A 24,538-nucleotide genomic window follows, 5' to 3' on the forward strand; every position below is an offset into this window, starting at 1 on the left:
AGGGGGTTTAAGGAGGGTAATTAGGCAAGAAAATGAAATACAGGGCATCCATATTGGAAAAAAAGAAGTAAAACCATCTCCATTGGCAGATGACATAATCTTATAAATAGAAAATTCTAGGGCATCCACTAAAAAACTATTAGAATGAATAAATGAATTCAGCAAAGTCACAGGATATAAGCTCAATATAAAAAAATCAATTGTATTTCAATAAATTCACAGTGAAGAATTAGCAAATGAAATTAAGAAAACAATTTCATTTACATGAGCATGAAAAAGAATAGAAGGATAAATACTTTATGATCTCACTTATATGAAATATCTAGAATGGCCAAATGTGTAGACACCAAAGTCTATTATTAGTGGTAAACTAGGATGAAAGTGAGGGGAAAAGAAAGAGGTATTGCTTGGCGGAAAAATTCGATGGAAATATTTGGAAATGGATAGTGGTGACGGTTGCACATGATGAACATTAATTAATGGCACTGAATTGTGCATGAAAAAAATACTGAAATGGAAAAGTTGTTATATATATACATACTCAACACAATAAAAATATTAATATTACTTAAAAAATTGAAAGAGAATAAAACACTCCGGAATAAATTTTTACTAACACAAGACTTGTATGCTAAAAACTGAAAAACATTGTTGACAGAAATTACTCATCAAGACTTAATAAATGTAAAGGCATCCTGTGTTCACTGACGTGAAACCAAAAAACCAAACCCACTGCCATCAAGCTGACTGCTACTCATAGTGACCCTACAGGACAGAGTAGAGCTGCCACATAGGGTTTAAGGAAGCAGACTGTCACATCTTTCTCCCACAGAGCAGCTGGTAGGTTTGAACTACCAACCTTTTGGTTAGCAGCCATGGGTACAAAGACATAATACTGTTAAGATGGTAACATACCCCCAATTTGATGATCTATAGATCGATGTAATCCTTATAAAAAATCTCATCTGCTTTTTTTGCAGAAATAACAAGCTGATCCTCAAATTCCTACAGAAGTGTAAGAATAATCAAACAATTTTTTTAAAAAAGCACAAAGTTGAAGGACTCACACTTCCCAATTTCAAAACTTACTACAGAACTGCAGTAATCAAGACTGTGGCACTGGCATAAAGACAGACATAGATCAATAGAATAGAACTGAGAGCCAGAAATAAACCCCTAAATTTATGTCAACCGATTTTCAACAAAGGTGCCAACACAATTCAATTGTTAAGGAATACTGTTTTCAATAAATGGTGCTGGGACAACTGGATATCCACATGCCAAAAAATGAAGGTGGACTCCTATCTCAGGCAAATACAAAAATTAAATCTAAATGGATCAAACACCTAAATGTAAGAACTAAAACTATAAAACTCTTAGAGGAAAACATACATGTAAGTCTCCGTGACCTTGGATTAAGCAATGCTTTCTTGGATGAGACACCAAGAACACAAGCAACAAAAGATAAAATGGATAAATTAAGAATTTCATCAAAATTAAAAATGCCTGTGCCTTGGAGGACACTGTCAAGAAAGTGAAAAAACAACCAACAGACTAGGAGAAAATATTTGCAAATCATACATTTGACAAGGGACTTAAATCCAGAATATAAAAAGCTCAAAACAAAAAAGACAAGTAACCTAATTAAAAATGGGCAAAGGATTTGAATGGACATTTTCCAAATAAGATATATAAGTGATCAATAAGCACATGCAAAGATATTCAACATCACTAGCTATTAGGGAAATGCAAATTAAAACCACAATAAGAGACCACTTTACAACCACGAGGATGACTTAAATTTTAAAAATGGGCAATAACAAGTGTTGAGGAGGATGTGAAGAAATTGGACCCCCAGACATTATTGGTGGGAATGTAAAATGGTGCAGCCACTGGGGAAAACAATTTGGGAGTTCCTCATGAAGTTAAACATACATGTACATACAAGCTAGCAGTTTCACTCCTAGGTATATACCCAAGAGAAGCGAAAACATCTCCATGGAAAAACAATGTTGGTTGTTTTTAACAGCTAAAAAGTGGAAATATCCCAAACGTCCATCAGCTAATCAACAGACAAATATGGAATTACTCGGCCATAAAAAAATGATGTTCTGATACAAGCTGTAACATGGATGAACCTTAAAAAATTATGCTAAGTGGAAGAGGCCAGAAACAAAAGGCCACATACTGTATGATACCATTTATATGAAATGTCCAGAATAGGGAAATTTACAGAGACAGAAAGATTAGTGGTCGTGAGGTACTAGAGGGAGAAGGGAATGGGGAATGGATACATATTAATGGATACTTGATTTCTTTTTGGTGTGAAGAAAATGTTCTGGAAGTTGTGATGGTCAGCTTCCTTAAAAATTATAGCTTTGGGAGGCAGGGCCAAGGTGGCAGAACAGTCAGAGGCTTTCTGTTGTCCCTCTTACAACAAAGAACTGGAAAAACAAGTGAATTGATCATATATAACAACCTAGGAACCCAAATCATCAAAGACAAACCTGAAGAATGGGACTGAGCAGCAAGGGGAAGGAGAGACAATTCAAAGGCAGTGGAGAAGTACCGATCGTGAGATCGTCAGTTCCCTGCTAGCTAAGTCTACACAGCGCACACAGGCTGAGCCAAGTAGCAACATTCAAAGGCGAGCCTAACCACATCAGGTGTAGCCAAGCAGCAGTGAATCAGCACACACCTTCAGAACCAAGTAGGAGCGACATCAGACCTGCGAAAGTTGTGTAAGCGTCTAACTGACTATGTAGGGGCAAAATAACCCCTCCCCCTCCTAGAGTTTCACGGTGGAGAAGTGCTTCCTTTCCCTCACCCGCCCACCACCCTGTTCCGGTTCTGACACTAGTCTCTCAGTATTTAAAAACGTGACACCGCCTAAGCCAGGAAATCATGGCTCTCAGCTCCTACACTAGTTTCATGGCCGTATCACCCAGCCACTGGCTTAAGGGGTCCATGGACTTGCAGTGTTCTTCGCCCCTGGCCAGATCTGTGTGGGCCAATTCAAAATGCATGCTCTCATTAGCATAAACAGCAGGGCATACACCTGAAGCCCACTGTCAACTGTAGCAGCCAAGGGGGAGCTACAGATTTGTAACATTTGACACCTCCCTGCCCCCTAAAGTAGGGACCTCACCCACCCACACTGGGGGATTGAGGGCTGGTGGTACCATCCACTCCCGCTAGCCACCCTGACAGGGGTCTGAGAATAAGCAGTGGCTCCCAGTCCCTCTAGCCAACAGCACTGGGTGCCCAAGGACTGGCTACAACACCCCCCCTCTACTAGGCGCTCTAGGGGACAGGGACACAGCCTCCACCCAGGTACCTGGTGGCAGTCATCAGCCTCCTGCCTTGCTCCACACATAGCCTTCCACAGCAGCCAGATACCTGTGCCTGCTCTGAACAGCCCTGTGCAGCCCCGTCCATTTAGGACTATAGGTGAGAGTCTGTACCACACACTTGGTGACTGAAGACCTGGACACCTGTGCCATACCCCACATGTAAAGTGAAGAGACTTCTGGGCTCACACACCTAGTAGCTGCTCTGACCACCTGGAGACAGGATACGAGAGCTTCAAAGACACCAACAACCAAAGTAGCTCACATGCCCAGCCTACCTGGGCATGTAAAAACAAAACAAAAAGTTAGGACACAGTAAACAAACACACAATAAATAAATATAACAACTTATTGATATCTTGGGGACAACAGTCAATATCAAATCACATAAAGAAGCAGGTCGAATGGCTGCAGCATGCAACCAAAATAAATAACCAAGAAAACTTCTGGAGGAAGATATGGTAATGGAACTACCTGAGACAGAATTCCTAAGACTAATATACAGAGCTCTCCAAGAGATCAGGAAGATGATCAGGCAAAACTCAGACCAAGTCAAGGACCACACAATGCAATAGAGGAATTCTGGAAAACACCAGAAGAACAAAATGACAAAATTAACAGGTTGATAGAAACCACACAGAGATAGCAAGTAGAAATCTAAAAGGTTAACAATAAAAGTTCAGAATTAGACAGCTCAATAGAAGGTCATGGGAGCAGAATTGAGACAATGGAAGTCAATTAGTGGAACTGAAGATAAATCCCTTGACACCAATTTATTTGAGAAAAAATCAGAAAAAAGAATTTAAAAAAATGAAGAATGCCTAAGAATTATGTGGGATGCTATCAAGAGGAAAAACCTAGCAGTGATCGGAGTACCCGAACTGGGGGTTGGGGAGAATAACAGAAAACACAGAGAGAATTGTTGAAGATTTGTTGGCAGAAAACTTCCCTGATATCACGGAAGACAAGAAGACATCTATCCAAGATGCTCAATGAAACCCATACAGGGTAGACACCAAAAGAAAGTCATCAAGACATACCATAATCAAACTTGTCAAAACCAAAGATGAAGATAGAATCTTGAGAGCAACCAGAGATAAATAAAAAGTCACCTACAAAAGAGAACCAATAAGGGAAAGCTCTGACTACTCAGCAGAAACCATGTAGGCGAGAGGCAGTGGGATGACATATATAAAGCCTCAAAGGAAAAAAATTGCCAGTCAAGAATTACATACCCAACAAATACGATGGTGAAATTAGGTTATTTCCAGATAAACAGAAGTTAAGAAAATCTGTAAAAACCAAACCAAAATTACAAGAATATTAAAGGGAATCCTCTGGTTAAGAGAACCAACAATATCAAACAACAATCCAAGGCTAGTACACAGGACAGACCAACCAATTATCAACCCAGATAGGGAAGTCACAAAAACAAATCAAAGCTAAAAGACTAACAATAGAGAATCAGCAACGCCAACATGTAAAAGATGACAACATTAAAACAAAAAAGAGAGAATAAACAGTGTAGTCATAGAACTTCCATATGGGGAGGAAGTTCAGGCGATATCAAGAAATAACAGATTGGTTTAAACTTAGAAAAATAAAGGTAAATTTCAAGGTAACCACAAAGGAAGGAACAAACCTTTCCATCAAAATAAAAAAGAAAAACATAGAGACTCAGCAAACATAAAATCAACAGTAATGAAAAAGATGAAAATATATAAAAAAGAACTCAGCACAGAAAATTAAGCAGAACAAAGAAATTGTTAACACCACACACCACAAAAACACATCAAAATGACAGCAGTAAACTCATACTTATCAATAATTACATTGAATATAAGTGGCCTAAATGCACCAGTAAAGAGTCAGAGAGCGGCAGATATGCTGTCTATATGCTGTCTACAAGAGACACATCTTAGATGCAAAATCACAAACTAAAACTCAAAGGATGGGAAAAAAAAAAAACTATAACAAACAAATGACAACCAAAAAAGAGTAGGAGTGGCAATATTAATCTCTGACAAAATGGACTTTAAAGGAAAACCCACCACAAAGGATAATGAAAGATTCTATATAATGATTAAAGGGTCAATACACCAGAAAGACATAACCATAATAAATATATATGCACCCAATAACAGAGCTCCAAAATACAGAAAATAAACTCTAATAGCATTGAAAAGAGACACAGATAGCTCTGCAATAACAACAGGAGACTTCAACACGCCACTTTCAGTAAAGGACCAAACACCTGGAAAGAAACTCAATAAAGACACAGAAGATCTAAATGCCACAATCAATCAACTCAACCTCACAGACAAATACAGAACACTCCACCCAACAGCAGGAAAGTATGCATTCTTTTCCAAAGCACATGAAACATTCTCCAGGATGGACCACACTTTAGGCCACAACGCAAAGCTTAGCAGAATCTGAAACATCAAAATATTACAAAGCTTCTTTTCTGACCATAATGCCATAAAAGTAGAAATCAATAACCGTAAGGAAAAAAAACCCAAATACATGGAAACTGAACAACACCTTGCTTAAAAACTACTGGGTTATAGAAGAAATCAAGGATTGAATAAAGAAATTCAAAGAATCAAATGAGAATGAAACCTTACCAAAACCTTTGGGACACAGCAAATGCAGTGCTTAGAGCTCAATTTATAGCAATAAATGCACACATCTGAAAAGAAGAAAGCGCCAAAATCAAAACAGTAACCCTGGAACTCGAATAAATAGAAAGAGAGCAGGAAAAGAAGTCCTCAGGCACCAGAAGAAAGGAAATAATAAAAATTAGAGGAGAAATAAATGAAATAGAGAATAGAAAAACAAGTGAAAGAGTCGACAAAACCAAAAGTTGGTTCTTTGAAAAGGTTAACAAAAATCAACAAACCATTAGCCAAAGTGACTAAAGAAAAACAGGAGAGGAAGCAAATACCCCGAAAAAGAATGAGATGGGCAATATCACAACAGACTCGACTGAAATAAAAAGGATTGTAACAGAACACTATGAAAAACTGTACTCCAAAAAATTTGAAAACCTACAGGAAATGGACAAATTTCTAGAAACACACTACCTATCTAAACAAACACCAATTGAAGCAGAAAAACTAAATAAACCCATAACAAAAGAAGAGACTGAAGAGGATATTAAAAAAAACTCCCAACAAAAAAAAGCCCTGGCCTGGAAGGCTTCACTGGTGAATTCTACCAAACTTTCAGAGAAGAGTTAATACCAGTACTTCAGAGTTAAAACCAGGTATTCAGAGCACAGAAAAGGCAGGAATACTCCTGAACTCATTCTAGGAAGCCAGCATAGTCCTGATGCCAAAGCCAGGCAAAGCCACCACAAACCAATTACAAATCAATGTCCCTCATGAACACAGACGCAAAAATCCTCAACAAAATTCTAGCCAAGAGAATTTGAAAATTATTTTTTTGGCACATCAAAATAATAATTCATCATGGCCAAGTGGGATTCATACCAGGTATGCAGAGATGGTTCAACATTAGAAAAACAAAGTAGTCCATCACATAAATAAAAGAAAGAACCAAACAATCTTATGAATCGATGCAGAGAGGACCTTTGAGAAACTACACTCCTGATAAAAACTCTCAGCAAAATAAGAACAGAAGGTAAATTCCTTGACATAATAAACGTAATTTATACAAAGCCAACAGCCAACGTCATTCTAAAGAGACAGACACTGAAAGCATTCCCTCTGAGAACAGGAGCCAGACAAGGATCCCCTTTATCATCTCTCTTATTCAACAATGTGCTGGAGGTCCTAGCCAGAGCAATAAGGCAAGAAAAAAGAAATAAAAGGCATCCAAATTGGTAAGAAGGGAGTAAAATTATCCCTATTCACGGATGTTAATGATCTTACGCCCCCAAAGAATCCACTAGAAAAACTACTGGAACTAATAGAAGAGTTCAGCAGAGTATCAGGATACAAGATAAACATACAAAAATCAGTTGGATTCCTCTACACCAGCAAAGAGAACGTCAAAGAGGAAACTGCCAAACCAATATGATTTACAATAGCCCCCAAGAAGACAAAGTACTGACAAATAAATCTAATTGGAGATATAAGACCTGTACAAAGAAAACTACAAAGCACTACTGCAAGAAACCAAAAGATACCTACATAAGTGGAAAAACATACCATGCTCATGGATAGAAGACTCAACAGTGTGAAAATGTCAGTTCTACCCAAAGTCATCTACAGATACAATGCGATAATGATCCAAATTCCAACAACATTTTTTAACAAGATAGAGAAACAAATCACCAACTCTATATGGAAAGGAAAGAGGCCCCAGATAAGTAAAGCATTACTGAAGAAGAACAAAGTGGGAAGCTTCACACCACCTGATTTAGAACCTATTATACCACCATGAGGACACTCTGGTGGCAGAGTGGTTAAGAACTACGGCTGCTAACCAAAAGGTCAGCAGTTCAAGTCTACCAGGTACTCCTTGGAAACTCTATCGGGCAGTTCTCCTCTGTCCTATCGGGTTCCTCTGAGTCAAAATCGACTCAACAGCAATGGGTTTGATTTTTGGTTTTTACTGCCATAGTCAAATAGACACATTGACCAATGGAACAGAATTGAGAACCCAGACAATAATCCATTCACCTATGAGCAGCTGACACTTGACAAAGGGCCAAAGTCCATTAAATGAGGAAAAGACAATGGTTCTGGCATAACTGGATATGCATCTGTAAAAAAATGAAAAAGGGCCCATAACTCATACCATACACAAAAACTAACTCAAAACAGATCAAAGACTTAAATATAAAATGTAAAACAATAAAGATCATGGAAGAAAAATAGGGTCAACCCTAGGGACCCTAATACATGGTACGAATAGTACATAAACCATAGCTAACAATGCAGAAACACCAGAAGATAAACTACATAACTGGGAGCTCCTAAAAATCAAACACTTATGCTCATCAAAAGACTTCACCAGAAGAGTAAAAACAGAAGCTACAGATTGGGAAAAAAAAATTTGGCTACAACATATCTGGATTAGGACCTAAACTCTAAAATCTACAAGATACTGTAACACCTCACCAACAAAAAGACAAATAATCCAATTAAACAATGGGAAAAGTATATCAACAGATACTTCAGCAAAGAAGACATTCAGGCAGCTAACAGATACATGAAGAAATGCTCACAATCACTAGCAATTGGAGAAATGCAAATGAAAGCTACAATGAGATACCATCTCACCCCAATGAGGTGAACACTAAACCAAAAAACTCAAAATAACAAATGTTGGAAAAGTTATGGAGAGAATGGAACTCTTATGCATTGTTGGTGGGAATGTAAAATGGTACAACCGCTTTGGAAAACAATATGGTGCTTCCTTAAAAAGCTAGAAATAGCAATACCATACGATCCAGCAATCCCACTCCTAGGAATATAAAAACCAAAAAAAAAAAAAAAGCCCCAAACCCACTGCCATCGAGTCAATTCCGACTCACAGCGAATCCTATAGGACAGAGTAGAACTGCCCCATAGAGTTTTCAAGGAGCGCCTGGCAGATTCAAACTGCTGACCTCTTGGTTTGCAGCCCTAGCACTTAACCACTATGCCACCAGGGTTCCCTCCTAGGAATATACCCGAGAGAAATAAGAACCATCACAAAAATAGACATAGGCATACCCATGTTAACTGCAGCACTATACACAGTAGCAAAAAAGATGGAAACAACCTAAATGCACATCAACAGATGAATGGATAAATTATGGTTCATGCATGCAATCAAATACTATGCGATGACAAAGAACAATGATGAACCTGTGAAACATCTCACAATATGAATAAATCTGGAAGGCATTATGCTGAGTGAAATTAGTCAGTCACAAAGGGACAAATATTGTATGACACCACTACCATTAAGAACTCAAGAAAAGGCTTAAACATAGAAAACAGCATTTTTTGATGGTTACGAGTGTAGGAAAGGGAGGGGGGGTAAAATTACTAACTGGACAGTAGATAAGGATCAACTTTGGTGAAGAAAAGGGCAACACACAATACAGGGTAAGTCAGCACAACTGGACCAAAGCAAAAGCAAGGAAGTTTCCTGGATACATCCAAACACTTTGAGAGACAGAGTAGCTGGGGCTGGGGCCTGGGGCCCACAGTTTCAGGGGACACCTACATCAACTGGCATAACACGACGGCACTAGGCTGGGTTAGTTTATAAAGAAAATATTTTATATCCTACTTTGGTGAGTGGCATCTGGGGTCTTAAAAGCTTGTGAGTGGTCATCTAAGATACCTCATTTGGTCCCATCCCACTCAGAGCAAAGGAGAAGAAAACCAAAACACAAGGGAAATACTAGCCCAAAGGACTAAAGAACCAAATGAACCAGAGACTCCACCAGCCTGAGACCAGAAGAACTAGACGGTGCCAAGGACAGCTCTGACTGAGAATACAACAGAGTCCCAGAAAAAGCAGGATAAAAATGTAAAGCGGAACTCAAATTCACGTAAGAAGACCAGATTTAATGGTCTGAGAGAGTTTGGAGGAACCCCCAAAACTATGGCCCCCAGATGCACTGTTAACCCAGAACTGAAACCTGTCCCAAAGCCCACTCTTCAGACAAAGATAAGACAGGACTATAAAACAAAAATTTATACACGTGAGGAACGAGCTTCTTAGTTCTATCAGATACATGAGGCCAAATGGACAGCTCCTGTTGAAAAGCAGGATGAAAAGGCAGGAAGGGACAGGAGGTGGCTGAATGGACACAGGGAACCCAGGGTGGAAAAGGGGACTGTGCTGTCACATTGTGGGGATTGTAACTAATGTCACAAAACAATAGGTGTATAAATTTTTGAATGAGAGATTAACTTCAGCTGTAAACTTTCTCCTAAAGCACAATTTAAAAAAAAGGTTACAGCCTTGAAAACCTTATGGGGACGTTCTACTCTGTCCTATTGAGTTTCTATGAGTTCAAATTGACTTGACGGCTACGGGGAAAAGGGATGAACTTTGTGAATGTACTAAAACTTTAAAAGGGTGAAAGTTTTGGTATGTGAATTACATCTCAAAACACAAAAACTCTTGAGGTGTAATGGCGTGGAACCATCGGAGAGAGATAAACAAGTTTTGCGCCCTGAGCATGGGATGTAGGCACACGAGCAGTCTCTCTTTAAGATGATCATGGGGGAAGCAGAGCCACGAACAGATAGAGAGTTTCAAGTCATGCCAAGAAAGGACAGGGAGTTCTCTGTAATGCAGCCAAAGATGAAGGGAATTCAGGGGAAGGATTTAGAGAAGTGTTAATAGGATAGCCCAAGAGAAGAAGCATTAAGCAGTAATGAAGGTAAGAGCAACTAGAAGAGTAGATGACTACAAAGAAGTTAAAAAAAAAACTCAGAGAACGCTTTGAAAAGAAAGGACAATACATCAGTAGCAGAGGTAAATACAATTTAGCACAAGAAAGGGAATGAAGCACAAAAAGTCTTATGTAAGTTTGCCTTTATTTATTGTTTAAGAGGCACGATAAACTACCCAGCAGCCTCTGACATGATGTAATTATTTGTTCATACATTTCCAAGACTTTCTGTATACCCTGGCTTCTAAGCACAGTTTCGGGCACAGTAAATGTGCTATAATGTTTTTTAACATATTACTTACTCAACTTTTATTAAGGGTATCTACACATTTATTTTCTGCTATGCATTAAAAATGACATTGAATACCACTTTATGTAAGAGGTAACATTTATTTTCCATACTGAGATGTTATTTCCTTACTAACTTTATAAGACTCAATGACAAAAAAATATGATTTAAGACACATGCAATAAAGAAAAGACTGACTATGTATAATCATGACATTATAAGTTTTTTTTTTTTTTAAATTTCAGATCCATTCTCTCTCCAACTTGGAACATTTTTTAAAGCAATAAGTAACTTAAGTTGCCGTATTAGTTTTCTACTATTGATGTTAAAAATTCAGTGGCTTAAAACGACATGAATTCATTACTTTACAATTGTGTTCAAGTGCAGCATGGGTCTTAACTGGGCTAAAACCAAGGTATCAGCAGAGCTGCGTTCTTTTTGGAGTCTCTGGGGGAAAATTTGTTTCCTTACTTTTGCTAGCTTTTGGAGGCTGCCCATGTTCTTTGGCTCATGATTTCCTTCCCCCATTTTCAAAGCCGGCAACAATGGATTTAGTCCTTTCCATATCACCTCACTTGGACCTCCTCTTCAGACTCCTGTTCTTTTTAGGACTTTTAAGGTCTCTTGTGATTTAATGGACCCACTTGGATAAACTAGGATAATCTCCCCACCTTGAAGTCCTTAACGTAATCATATCTGCAAAGTTCCTTTTGCCATGTAAGGTAACACTCATAGGTTCCAGTGATTAAGATGCGGATATCTTTTTGGCGGGGCAGGGGGAAGAGAGGGAGCATTATTCTGCCTACCAGTTACTCACCATGATGTCAGTAACAGACACCCGTGATACAGCCACTGCATTTACTTCAATGCATTAGAAATAGTTGACTTTGAATAGGTAGCCAGTGTGGGGAAAAGAAGAAAGGTACTATCTGGTGGAACGGTATGTATGATCAGCTAGGCATTACTGAATACAATGGAAAAAGAGGCTATGAGGTTAGATAGACAAGTAGTAGTACCTAGACCTTTAAAAAAGTTTACATGCTTTGTTTTATTTGAGAAAATTGGACTTTACTGCACTAAGCTAGTGAAATGATTTAAATAGGCCACTGACAGAAGATTTGCATTTTAGAAAGATAATTTTTAGAATATATAAACTCAACAAATCTAGGAAAATTGGAAGTCATCAAAAATGAAATGGAATGCATAAAGATTGATATCCTAGGCATTAGTAAACTTAAATGAACTAGCATTGGCCATTCTGAATCAGACAATCCTATGGTCTACTATGCCAGGAATGACAAATTGAAGAGGAATGGCATCACATTCATTATCAAAAAGAACATTTCAAGATCTATCCTGAAGTCGAATGCTGTCAGTGACAGGATAGTATTCACGTGGCTACAAGGGAGGCCAGTTAATAGGACTATTACTCAAATTTACACACTAACCACTAATGCCAAAGATGAGGAAACTGAAGCTTTTTACCAACTATTACATTCTGAAATTCATCAAACTTGCAACCAATATGCACTAATAATTACGGGTGATTGGAATACGAAAGTTGGAAACAAAGAAGAAGGATCAGTAGTTGGCAAATACAGCCCTGGTGACAGAAACGACACCGAAGATCACATGATAGAATTCTGTAAGACCAATGACATATTCATTACAAATAAATGGTGACTATACTTTTTTTTTTTATACATATGGACATGGCCAGGTGGAATATACAGGAACCAAATTGACTACATTTGTGGAAAGAGACAATGGAAAAGCTCAATATCATCATTCAGAACAAGGCCAGAGGCCCCTAAAAACAGACCATCAATTGTTCATATGCAAGTTCAAGCTGAAGCCGAAGAAAATTAGAGCAAGTCCATGACAGCCAAAATACGACTTTGAATATATCCCACCTGAATTTAGACACCATCTCAAAAATAGCACAAATGACCAATGACCAGACGAGTTGTGAAATGACCTCAAGGATAACACACACGAAGTAAGCAAATGGTCATTAAAAAGACAGGAAAGAAAGAAAAGACCAAAAAGTATTAAGGTAACTTGTTATGCAGCAGAAGATAAAATAGAGGCTACGGTAATGCTCTAGAAAGATGCTATCAAAACGGATGCACTCAGGGCAAAAGGCAGTTGAAAGAATGGGGTAGGACCAGGACTGGTGACAAATTCACTTCGAACCATTTTCAATTCAAGGAACCTGTGAGAGATTCTGGTATGGTAAAAATGTCTGATGCACATCTGAAACTTTAACCTTTTTGTGCTCATGGGTACTTCTAGAGTACTTTTCTTGTATCTGAAGGTTTATTGGGAAGCTGCTGTACCAATGACAGTGTGTGGTACCACAAAGCAGGGGCCTTTATCACTGTCTGAAACCAAAGAAATGGGTGTGTGCCACAAATTACTGTTTTTATGGGGTATTGTATGAAGTGTCTGAATTCTGGGTAGAAAAATAGAAATTTTGAAAATTTTTATTTGTTACACATGTGTACCAACAGACTCTGATGGGGACTCCACGGTATCATTAGTGGTTACTTAATATGTATCTCTCAAAAAATTGATACTACCTACCAAAAATTCAGACTCACTCAATGATTCAGCATGTTTCCATTAATGAAAACACATGGTATCAACAAAAAATTCAAAGGCAAAAATAATTTGTTCATGAAAGGGTTAAGACATATTCAGCTAGAGGTAAGATTTGAAGGCTATCCATGCATAGTTGTTAATTAAAACAAAGGATGCAGATAAAACCTCTTAAGGAGAAGCTGAAAGATCTAAAAATAGGCTGGCTGATCTTTATAAGACACGCTCAGATTTAACACTTCACTTTTACTAGTGCAGTTTATTTCCCCCAAAAAAGCAAATCTGGATAACGGAGACATCATAGCGTGTATAAACACACTGCCATCCAGTCAATTCCAACTCATAGAAACCCTATAGGACAGAGCAGAACTGCCCCATAGGGTTTCCAAGACTGTAAATCTTTATGGAAGCAGACTGCCACATCTTTCTCCCATGAAATGGCTGGTGGATTCGAACCACCTACTCTTTGGTTAGCAGCTGAGTGCTTTAACCACCATGCCACAAGGGCTCCCTTATAATATGTATACTAGAGCATAAAACAGCATATCTACATATGATCTATATACTGTATATCTATACATATCTAAGTGAATTTCAAACATTCACTTGCCCAATTCAAACCCAAACTCTTAAGCCTTAAATTAGTGGTTACTCCATTCCATTTTTAAAAAAGTTTACTGTGGTGAACATATACATATTATATAACAAAATATATGCCATCTCAACAATTTCTACATGTACAATTCAGTAACATTGATTACATTCTTTGAGTTGTACAACCGTTGTATCTTTTTCCAAATCATTCCACCACCATTGACATAGACTCAATGTCCTATAAGCAAAATTCACCTTGTTTTTATATGTTGGGTAGCCCCAGATGCTTATCAAGTCCCTGTGAGATCATGTCTGTCCTGATGTTTAGCAGCTTAGTACAATAACATGTAGTAGATGTACAATAAGTACCTACTGAAATAACAATTCAAATGAAAACCTTAATAGCCTTAATATGGAATCATTTCTGGAGCTGTGACAGTAAAACTAAAATTCATTAAAATTTTAAGAAAAAATTGAGAAAAAAATTAAATAAGAGACTTACCGATCTGTTTGTAAAACATGGATAAGATGTTCCATAGCTTGGATACCCACTTCCAATCGATATTTCTAAACATAAAAAAAAAGTTATTAAAGTAATTAATATCCAACTTAATAAGCTTAATATAATTCATAAAGTGTTAAAGACCTTAGACAGTGACTTGAGAGCTCGCACGGCATTTCTTCGATCGTCCAATAAAGTAGATGAAGCTACTCGGTCACAGAGCTTTTGAATCTGTAATAGAAAAATGAAATAGCGTTAATAAAAAGAACAAAAGAGAAATCAGGATGGTTTTTTTCCAAATTTACACCATCTAACTTTGAAAAAAAAATCAACAAGTGGGATGTCTCAGAATTGTTCTTTCATAAATCTAATAAATACTAAGGTGGAATTATAATTTCATTACAGAAATTAAACAGATTTTTCAGAGACTTGAAAAGTGGGAAGAGGTAGAAGAGAAACCAAATAAAGTAAGTCATGAACTGAGGAATTCAGAGAAATAATTCATAGAACCAGAGCTTTCTAAACATGCCTATTATTGCTGTTTGAATCAAAAGGGAATATAATCCACTAGGATACGGTAGAAAACAGGAAGTTATTTAAAATTTTTTTAATAACAATTGTTTATGTAACAACTTTACCTTAACATTTCCGTTATATATTTGCACAAGAAAAGTAGAACTGCATATCAGAAATTTAAAGTTTAAAGCATGCCTCAAAATATAGAAGTTTTTTTTATTATGGAATGTTTTTGCTATAAAAGCTCTTAATAAAGTTGTAGGAATTAAAACTCAAATGAAAATTTAAAATAAATCTTGGAGCATTATTTGCAATAGGAAAAAAACTTGAAACAACTGAACTGCATATTAAAAGAAGAAAAGCTAAATAAATTATGTTACATTATTTGTTGGAATACTATGCAGCTATTCAAAAGAATTAATTGTACTAACATGAAAACAGCGTGATCTAATAAACAACACAAAAAATAATAAGTTGTAAAACAATATATAAATTATAGCCTACTCCAGCAACAGTACAAGTTGTGTGTGTGTAAAATTGCATTATAAAAAGACCCAGAAACTCATAACTATAAAACTTCTACCAAGAGACAGAAAGGGCCACATGAACCAGAGACCTACATTATCCTGAGACCAGAAGAACTAGTTGGTGCCCGGCCACAATCGATGTCTGCCCTGTCAGGGAGCACAACAGACAACTCCTGAGGGAGCAGGAGACCAATGGGATACAGACCCCAAATTCTCATGAAAAGACCATACCTAATGGTATGACTGCGACTAGAGGAATACCAGAGACAATGCTCCCCAGAACTTTTGATGGCACAGGACAGGAACCATCCCCGAAGACAAATCATCAGGCATGAAAAGGACTGGTCAGTGGGGGGGAGAGAGATGCTGATGAAGAGTGAGCTAATTAAATCAGGTGGACACTGGAGAGTGTGTTGGCAACTCTTGACTGGAGGGGGGATGGGAAGATAGAGAGAGAGGGAAGCTGGCAAAATTGGCATGAAACGAGAGACTGCAAGGGCTGACTCAATAGGGGGAGAGCAAGTGGGAGAAGGGAGTAAGATGTATGTAAACCTACATGTGACAGACTGATTGGAATGGTAAATGTTCACTTGAAGCTTAATAAAAATTAAAAAAAAAAAAAAACTGTTAAAAAATATTAAAATAAATAAAATAGAAAAGTTTTTTAAATAGAGGTGATAGTTTCACATTGTGAATTAATGCCACTGAATCGTGGCATTAAAAGTGGTTAAAATGGCAAATTGTTATATTTACAATAAAAACTTTAAAAAAAAAAAACTTCTAGAAGAAAGTATAGGAGGAAATCTTTGTGACCTTTTTGTTAGGCAAAGATTTCTCAGATATGTACTAAAAGCACATCCATAAAAGAGAAACTTAATAAATTGGGCTTTATATCATTTGCTCCTAAAAAGACCAGCAGCTGAGAAAACTTATTTGTAAATCATGTATGTGATAAAAAGACTTGTCTCCAGATATACATAAAAGAAATCTCAAATCTTAATAATAAAAACAACCCAACGAAAATGAGCAAAATATTTGAACAGACACATCATTGAAGAAAATGTGCATATTAGGGAAAGGCAAATTAAAATAACAGAATATAGATGTAAAAATTTCAACAAAATCTTGGCAAACCAAATGCAGCAACAAATTGAAAGGATTATATACCATGGCCAAATATGCTTTAACTCAGGAATGTAAGATTAGCTCAACATATGAAAAATCAATCAATGTAATATGCCATATTAATAAAGGAAAAAAAATACATGATAATCTCCAAAGATGCAGAAAAAGCATTTGACAAAGTTCAACACCCTTTATGATAAAAACACTCAACAAAGCAGGAATAGGTGAGAACTTCTACAACTCCTTAGGGGGCATCTACAAAAAAACCACAACCAAGATCATACTTAGTTGTAAAAGAAAGCTTTCCCCCTAAGAACAAGAAGACAATGATGTCCCCTCCCTTTTGCCACTTCTGTTTACCACGGTATAGGGGGGAGGTTCTCGTCACGGTAATTAGGCAGGAATCTGTGACTATACTAATGACCAGAGAACTGTACATTTTAAACAGGTGAATTGTATGGCATGAGAATTGTATCTCAAAAAAGCTGTTTAAAAAGTTAGTCATCAGGAAAATGTAAATCAAAACCACAATGAGATAGAACTTCATACCCACCAGAATAACTACAACAAAAAAAAATGGACAATAACAAGTGCTGGGGATGTGTGAAGAAACTGGAATGTAAACTGGTGTAGTCACTGTGGAAAACAGTTTATAGCAGAATAAAGTTAAACACAAAATTATATAAACAAGAAAAAAAAAACAAAAAACATTGGCATAGAGTAGATTCCGACTCATAGCCACTCAACAGGGCAGAGTTGAACTGCCTTGTAGGGTTTCCAAGGAGCAGCTGGTGGATCTAAACTGTTGACCTTTTGCTTAGCAGCTGTAACTCTTAACCACTGCTTCACACAATTACCATACGACCCAACAATTCCACTCTCAGGTACATACCCAAGAGAAATAAAAGCATGTGTCCACACAAAAACCTGTACACAAATTTTCATAGTAGTATTACTCCTAATAGCTAAAAAGTGGAAACAGTTCAAATGTCCATCAACTGACAAATGGATAAACAAATTACAGTATATCCACACCAAACCCCCCAAAATCCACTTTTGTGAAGTCGATTTGGACTCATAATGACTTCATTGGACACAGTAGAACTGCCCCGTAGGGTTTCCAAGGCTGCAAATCTTTATGGAAGTGGAGCGACTGGTGGGTTCAAACCACCAACATTTCAGTTAGCAGCCAAGTGCTTTAACCACTATCCATACAATGGAATATAATTTGGTTTTAAAAAAGAATGAAGTATGGATACATGCTACAACGTGGATGAACAAGACAACATTATGCTAAGTGAAAGAAGCTAGTCACAAAAGACAACATTGTAAGACCCCATTCAAATGAGATGTCCAGAATAAGGAAATCTACAGAGATAGAAAGTAGATGAGAGGTGGTTTAGCGCTGTGTATGTTGAAAGGATAGGGGGCTAAGAGCCAAACAGCCCGAGGTTTCATTCTGAGATGATGAAAATGTTCTAAAATTGACAGTGGTAAGGTTGCACATATCTGTGAAAATACTAAAAACCACGGAACTGTATACTTTAAATGGGTGAACGGTGTGGCATGTGAATTATATCTCAATAAAGCTTTTTAAAAAATAACAAAGCTCAAAATATGGCATACTTAGAGCTCAAAAAACTTAAAGTAAAAACCGAGCAAACCTCCAAACTCTAGGATTACGACATTCCAGTATTTCGAAAGCTAAATTTCTCCACCAACATCAAATAGCTTCTGGATTTCCAAACACTCAACAAACATGAACTAAGGTGCTTTCAGACATGAAACACGAGTCCCTCCACAAGAACCACTGGTGAAGCTGAGGCTGGATTCAAGCCCTGCAGGATACTGGGAAGAGTGCTCCAACAGAGATGGAAATCCCAGATACAGAACCACGGCTTGAGGTCTAGGGCCAGGAAAAAGCAGAACACGTCCAAAAAAAATTCCCTATTCCTATCAACTATAAGCTACCTAGGGGAAAAAAAAAAAAAAATTAACATTGTACAAGACTCAAGTAGAGGAAATTATAATCCTGCTTAGGAAAATAAAGCTATTTTTCACCTCAGAAATTCTTTAAGCTGAGAGTAATTTTTCTAATGATTTAAAAAAATTATAGCAGAAAAAAATTAGTTATTTAATAAAGAGAAAATTAAATTATGTCCATTTGGGAAACCTGATATAATTATTATGAAGTAAACAATTTAAAGATGAATAATTTGTAAATGTGAACAATTAGGATGAATAAAATAAAGAAGTGAAGCTAGACATTGGTTATCATACTATATCTGCTGTACAAAGAAATGTAAATTAGCACAGAAATCCTGCAGTGCAGAAACCTATTAATTTTGTATAACTCAGCATTTCCCACTGGTTCTAGTATCGTGAGAAATCTATTAATATTTTATGAGATGCCAGAATTCTACAGACCATAATTTGGAAAATGTCACATACAAAACCCAAAAAAACTCATTGCCATCCAGTCGATTTCAACTCTTAGCAAATCTATAAGACAGAGCAGAACTGCCCCATAGGGTTTCCAAGGAGTGGCTGATGGATTCAAACTGCTGACCTTTTGGTTAGCAGCTGAGCTCCTAACCACTGCACTACCAGGGCTCCTATATAAACATCAGTAATTCAGATATATAGAGGGCAACCAAAAAGAAGTACCCATTAAGCAGTCAATCCTCATTCTCCCACCTCCCCCCAGCCCCTAGCAACCAGTATGCTTTCTGTCTCTATGGATTTACCTACTCTAGATATTTCAAGGAAACCCTGGTGGCTTAGTGGTTAAGTGCTATGGCTGCTAACCAAAGGGTCGGCAGTTCGAATCCACCAGGCGCTCCTTGGAAACTCTATGGGGCAGTTCTACTCTGTCCTACAGGGTCGCTATGAATTGGAATTGACTCAACTGCAATAGGTTAGTCCAAATCCTCATTAAAACTAAACACACAATATTCAGTGACAATCTCAGATTGCGAAGCCATTATTCTGACTTGCAGTCACTAAAAAACCCACTGCCGTCGAGGTGATTCCAACTCACAGTGACCCTAAGGACAGAGTAGAACTGCTCCACAGAGTTTTCAAGGATGTAATCAGGATTGGAGGAAGACTCATTAACAACCTGAGATATACAGATGATACAACTTTGCCTTCAGAAAGTAAAGAGGACTTGAAGCACTTAACGATAAAGATAAAAGGCTACAAGCTTCAATATGGATTACGCCTCAACATCAAGGAAACAAAAATTCTTACAGCTAGACCAATATGCAACATAATGATAAACAGAGAAAATAATGAAGTTGTCAATGATTTTACTTTACTTGCATCCAGAATCAATGCCCAGGGAAGCAGACAAGAAATCAAAACACTGGCCAAATTTGCTGCAAAAGACCTATCTCAAGTGTTAAAAAGCAAATGTGTCATTTTAAGGACTAAGGTGCGCCTAACTCAAGCCATGGTATTTTTCAATAGCCTTATATGCATGCGAAAGCTGGACAATGAACAAGGAAGTCCAAAGAATTACAATGTTGACGAAGTATACTGAATATACCATGGACTACCAGAGAAACAAGCAAATCTGTCTTGGAAGCTGCAGAGCCAAAATGCTCCTCCGAAGTAAAAACTGCGAGACTTCACCTTACGTACTTTGGACATGTTATCAGGAGGGATCAGCCTCTGGAGAGGGACATCATGCTTGGTAAAGTAGAGGGTCAGTGAAAGAAAGGAAGACTCTCAATGAGATGGACTGACACAGTGGCTGCAAGGATGGGCTCAAACATAGCAACGATAGTGAGGATGGCACAGGACCAGGCAGCATTTTGTTCTGTTGTACGTAGAGTTGCTATGGGTCAGAAACGATTTGACGGTACCTAATTTTTTTTTTTAACAACAATAACAAAATCTTTACAGACGCAGACTGCCACATCTTTTTCCACAGAGTGACTGGTGGGTTCAAACTGCTGACCTTTCAGTTAGGAGCCAAGTGCTTAACTAAACCCTGCACCACCAGGGCTCCTTGACTTGTGGTCAAATACTATTTTTTCTACGCCAAGTTGGTAATAAATATTGCCAAATAGAGGCTCTTTGGGAAGAAAATTGAATCTGTAAGAAAGTAATGATGCATAATAAACTTGGATTCTTTTCTGTAATTAATTCCTCTAAATGTTTATTTCCTTTAAAAGTAAAAATCCACTTTGCTGTAACTGTTTTATTGCCAAGTTCCGTTTTTTGAAAAAGAAGTACCCAGATTTTACTCACGTAATTTGAAAAAAGTAATTTCTATATGGTCCACATACATGGGTATTATGAATTGAATTATGTCCCCCCAAAATCTGTGTTATAAATCCTAACCTCTACGCTTGTGATGAGAATCCCATTCAAGAATGGGTTGTCCTTGTTACATTAATGAGACAGTATTAGTATATGGCATATCTTCAGTCAATCTCTTTTGAGATATGAGATTAAACAATCAAAGTAGAGAAGCAGAGAAGGGGGAAGAGAGAGGCCAATCCACATGAAGACGGCCCAGGAGCAGAAGCTCTGAAGAGACAACGATCTTCCTCCGGAGCCAAAAGAGAAAGAAAGCCTTCCCCTAGAGCCAGCACCCTGAACTCTTAACCTCTAAGAAAATAAATGTTTGTTAAAACCACCCACTTGAGCTATTTCCGTTATAGCAGCACTAAATAAGGTAGAATTCAGTACCAAGAAATAGGGGTGCTGCTCTAACAAACACCTACAATATGGAAGTGGCTTGGGAATTGGGTAATGGGTGGAGGCTGGAAGAGTTTTAAGGTGCCTAGTGGTGAAAGCTTAGATTGCCTTGAAGAAGACTGTTGGTAGAATTATGGACGTCAAAGGCAATTCTGGTGAGGGTTGAAAAGGAAGGAAGGAGAGTTATAGAGAAAGTCTCTTATCATCTTAGAGAATACATATGGTGCCAGCAACAGAATGTTGCTAGAAATGTGGATGTTAAATGTACTTCTGGTGAGGCTTTAAAAGAAAATGAACATGTGACTGGACAGCAGAGGGAGGGCGATGTTTTTTATGCGGTGGTAAAGAACTTGTCTAAATTAGGTTCAAATGTTTGGCAGAAAGTAGAAATGGAAAGTGATGAACTTGGATACCTGACTGATGAGATTTCCAAGCAAGATCTTAAAAGGCAATGTGGTTTCTCCTTGCCACTTACAGTAAAATGTGAAAGGAAATAGAGATGGACTTAAAAAAGAAATGTGCAAAATGGAAACAGAACTTAAAGATTTGAAAGATTCTGTTGTACGAACTAAGAACACAGGTCCTAGAATGTTCACTAACAATGTGGCTTCCCAATCGTTTGTTAAGGAGATTAAGCCTGTGACTGATGGATCTAACCAACTACCACTGCAGAAAACCCATTAGCTTAGACTAAAGAAGACAGAGAAAGAACGAAAGGGAAGAATGTTGTCTGGGTCTTGGAATTCTACAAGCAGGAAACAGGCCAAAGTAGCTATAACTGTTGTCCTCCAAGAAAAGAAAAGGACCACCCCTGGAGCAGCTTGGAGATCAGCAGAGTTGTTGAAAATACAGGAAGCAGGGCCTTCTTGACTTCAAAGGGTGGGGTCACAGCCTCCTAAGTTTCAAAGAGTCAAATATTTGCCAACTAGGTTCTGAAATGTGGGGCTGCTGTTGATGACTGCCAAGGGGATGGGGCTGTCGCCCATAGATGAGGGGGCGGGGCTGCTATGCCCAAGGGGCAGAAGAACAGGGTCTGCCAGGGCCAAGGAGGTAGGGTTGCCACTCTGGTGGACTAGAAGAATCGGGTCACCCAAAGCCAAGGGAGCAGAGTTGCCATCCCAGTAGGCCTGGAAGGCAGAGCTGAAGCCTAGGCCAAAGGGCCTCCGACTAGGACTAGAGAGTGTGGCCAACACCTAGAGTCTGGAGGGCAGGACCATTGCCCATATGGTCTCAGGGAAAAGAGGATTATTTTAAGCCTTGAGAGTTAATGTAATTTGTTCTGCTAGCTTTTGGACTTCCTTCTGAGTCCCCACCAGGATTGTCTTTGATGTCCATAATTCCACCAACAGTCTCTTCAAGGCAATCTAGGCTTTTACCAATAGGCATTTTAAAACTCTTCCCTCCCCTCCCCATTATCATTTCCAAAACTGCTTCCACTAACAATGTGTCTTCACAATTTTTTGTTAACATTTTTTTGTTAACAATCTGCTCTAACACTGTAGGTATCTGTTAGAGCAACACCCTACTCTCCTGATACCAAATTCTGTCTCAGTTATCTAGTGCTGCTATAACTGAAATACGACAAGTAGATGGCTTTAACAGAAATTTATTTTCTCACAGTCTGGGGGGCTAGAAATCCGACTCCAGGGGAAGGCTTTTTTTTCTGTCAGTTTTGGGGGAAGGTCCTTGTCATCAATCTTCCCTTGGTCTAGGAGTTTGTTTCTCAGTGCAGGGACCCAGGGTCCAAAGTATGTGCTCTGCTCCTTGCTCTTGTTTCTTGGTGGTAGGAGGTCCCTCTTCTCTCTGCTCAATCAATCAAACAATTTGATCAAAAGGCAGAGATTGTAAGACTGGATTTTTTTTTAAAAAGAGAGATCTACTACAGGAGACATAGTTTAGATTCAAAGACACAAATAAATTTGAAAGTAAATGTATGGAAAAAGACGTATCATGTAACCAGCAATGATATGGGAGCCGGAGTGGCTATAATAAAATCAGACAAAATAGGTTGTAATTTAAAACAAAAAATATTACTAGAGATATACAGGGACATTTTATAATGATAAAAGAATCAATCTGTGAGGAAGACATAATAACGGACCCAACAGAATACCAAAATACATAAGGCAAAAACGACAGAATTGAAAGGAGAGATAGATAATACAACAATAATAGTTAGAGACTTCAATACACCACTTTCAATACAGAACAACATGGCAGATGATCAGCAAGGAAATAGAACACCTAAGTAACACTCTGGAACAACTAGACCTAACAGACATTTATAGAACACTCCATTTAAAATAAGCAGAACATAGATTTTTCAAGTGCATGTAGAACATTCTCTAGGATAGACCCTATGCTAGAACATAAAACAAACCTCAATAAATTTTTAAAAGTCTGAAATAATACAAAGTATGTTATCTGACCACAATGGAATAAAATTACAAATAAATGACAAAAGAAATACAGGAAAATCACAAGCATGTAGAAATTAAACAACACATTCCTAAATAACCAATGGATCAAAGAAAAAAAAAAAGGGAATTACAGAATACTTCAAATGAAACAGAAGACAAACGCCAAAACTTATGGAATACAGCTAAAACAGCTCTTGGAGGGAAATTTATAACTGTAAATGCCTACGTATTAAAAAACAAGAAAGACTTCAAATCGATAATTTACTTTCCACCTTGAGATACTGGGAAAAAAGAGCAAACTAAACTTAAAGTAAGCAGAAATAAGGAAATAATAAAGATTAGAGCAGAAGTTAATGAAATATAACAAAACCCCAGTGCTGTCGAATCAATCTGACTCATCCTGTAGGGCTGCTGTGAGTCATGAAATATAGAGAATAGAAAAATAAAAAACAAAAAATTGGCTCTTTAAAAAGATCAACAAAATTGACCTAGATCCCTGTCTTAGTTATCTAGTGTTGCTGTAACAGAAATACCA

The 24,538-nt window shown here is 37.7% G+C and overlaps 1 protein-coding gene across 2 annotated transcripts in view; it reads right to left on the minus strand.

The window, feature by feature from the left end:
* USO1 (USO1 vesicle transport factor) overlaps positions 1-24,538 on the minus strand; it is a 118,314-nt gene that overhangs the window by 75,934 nt on the left and 17,842 nt on the right. For both annotated transcript variants that reach the window (XM_049885953.1, XM_049885954.1), the window contains exons 2-3: positions 14,850-14,936; positions 14,706-14,770 (exon numbers count right to left, since the gene is read on the minus strand). In XM_049885953.1, coding sequence (XP_049741910.1) covers positions 14,706-14,770; positions 14,850-14,936 — 152 coding nt within the window. The remainder of the gene's footprint in view (positions 1-14,705; positions 14,771-14,849; positions 14,937-24,538) is intronic.

Source organism: Elephas maximus, chromosome 5 (genome assembly GCF_024166365.1).
Source record: "Elephas maximus indicus isolate mEleMax1 chromosome 5, mEleMax1 primary haplotype, whole genome shotgun sequence".
Taxonomy (NCBI): domain Eukaryota; kingdom Metazoa; phylum Chordata; class Mammalia; order Proboscidea; family Elephantidae; genus Elephas; species Elephas maximus.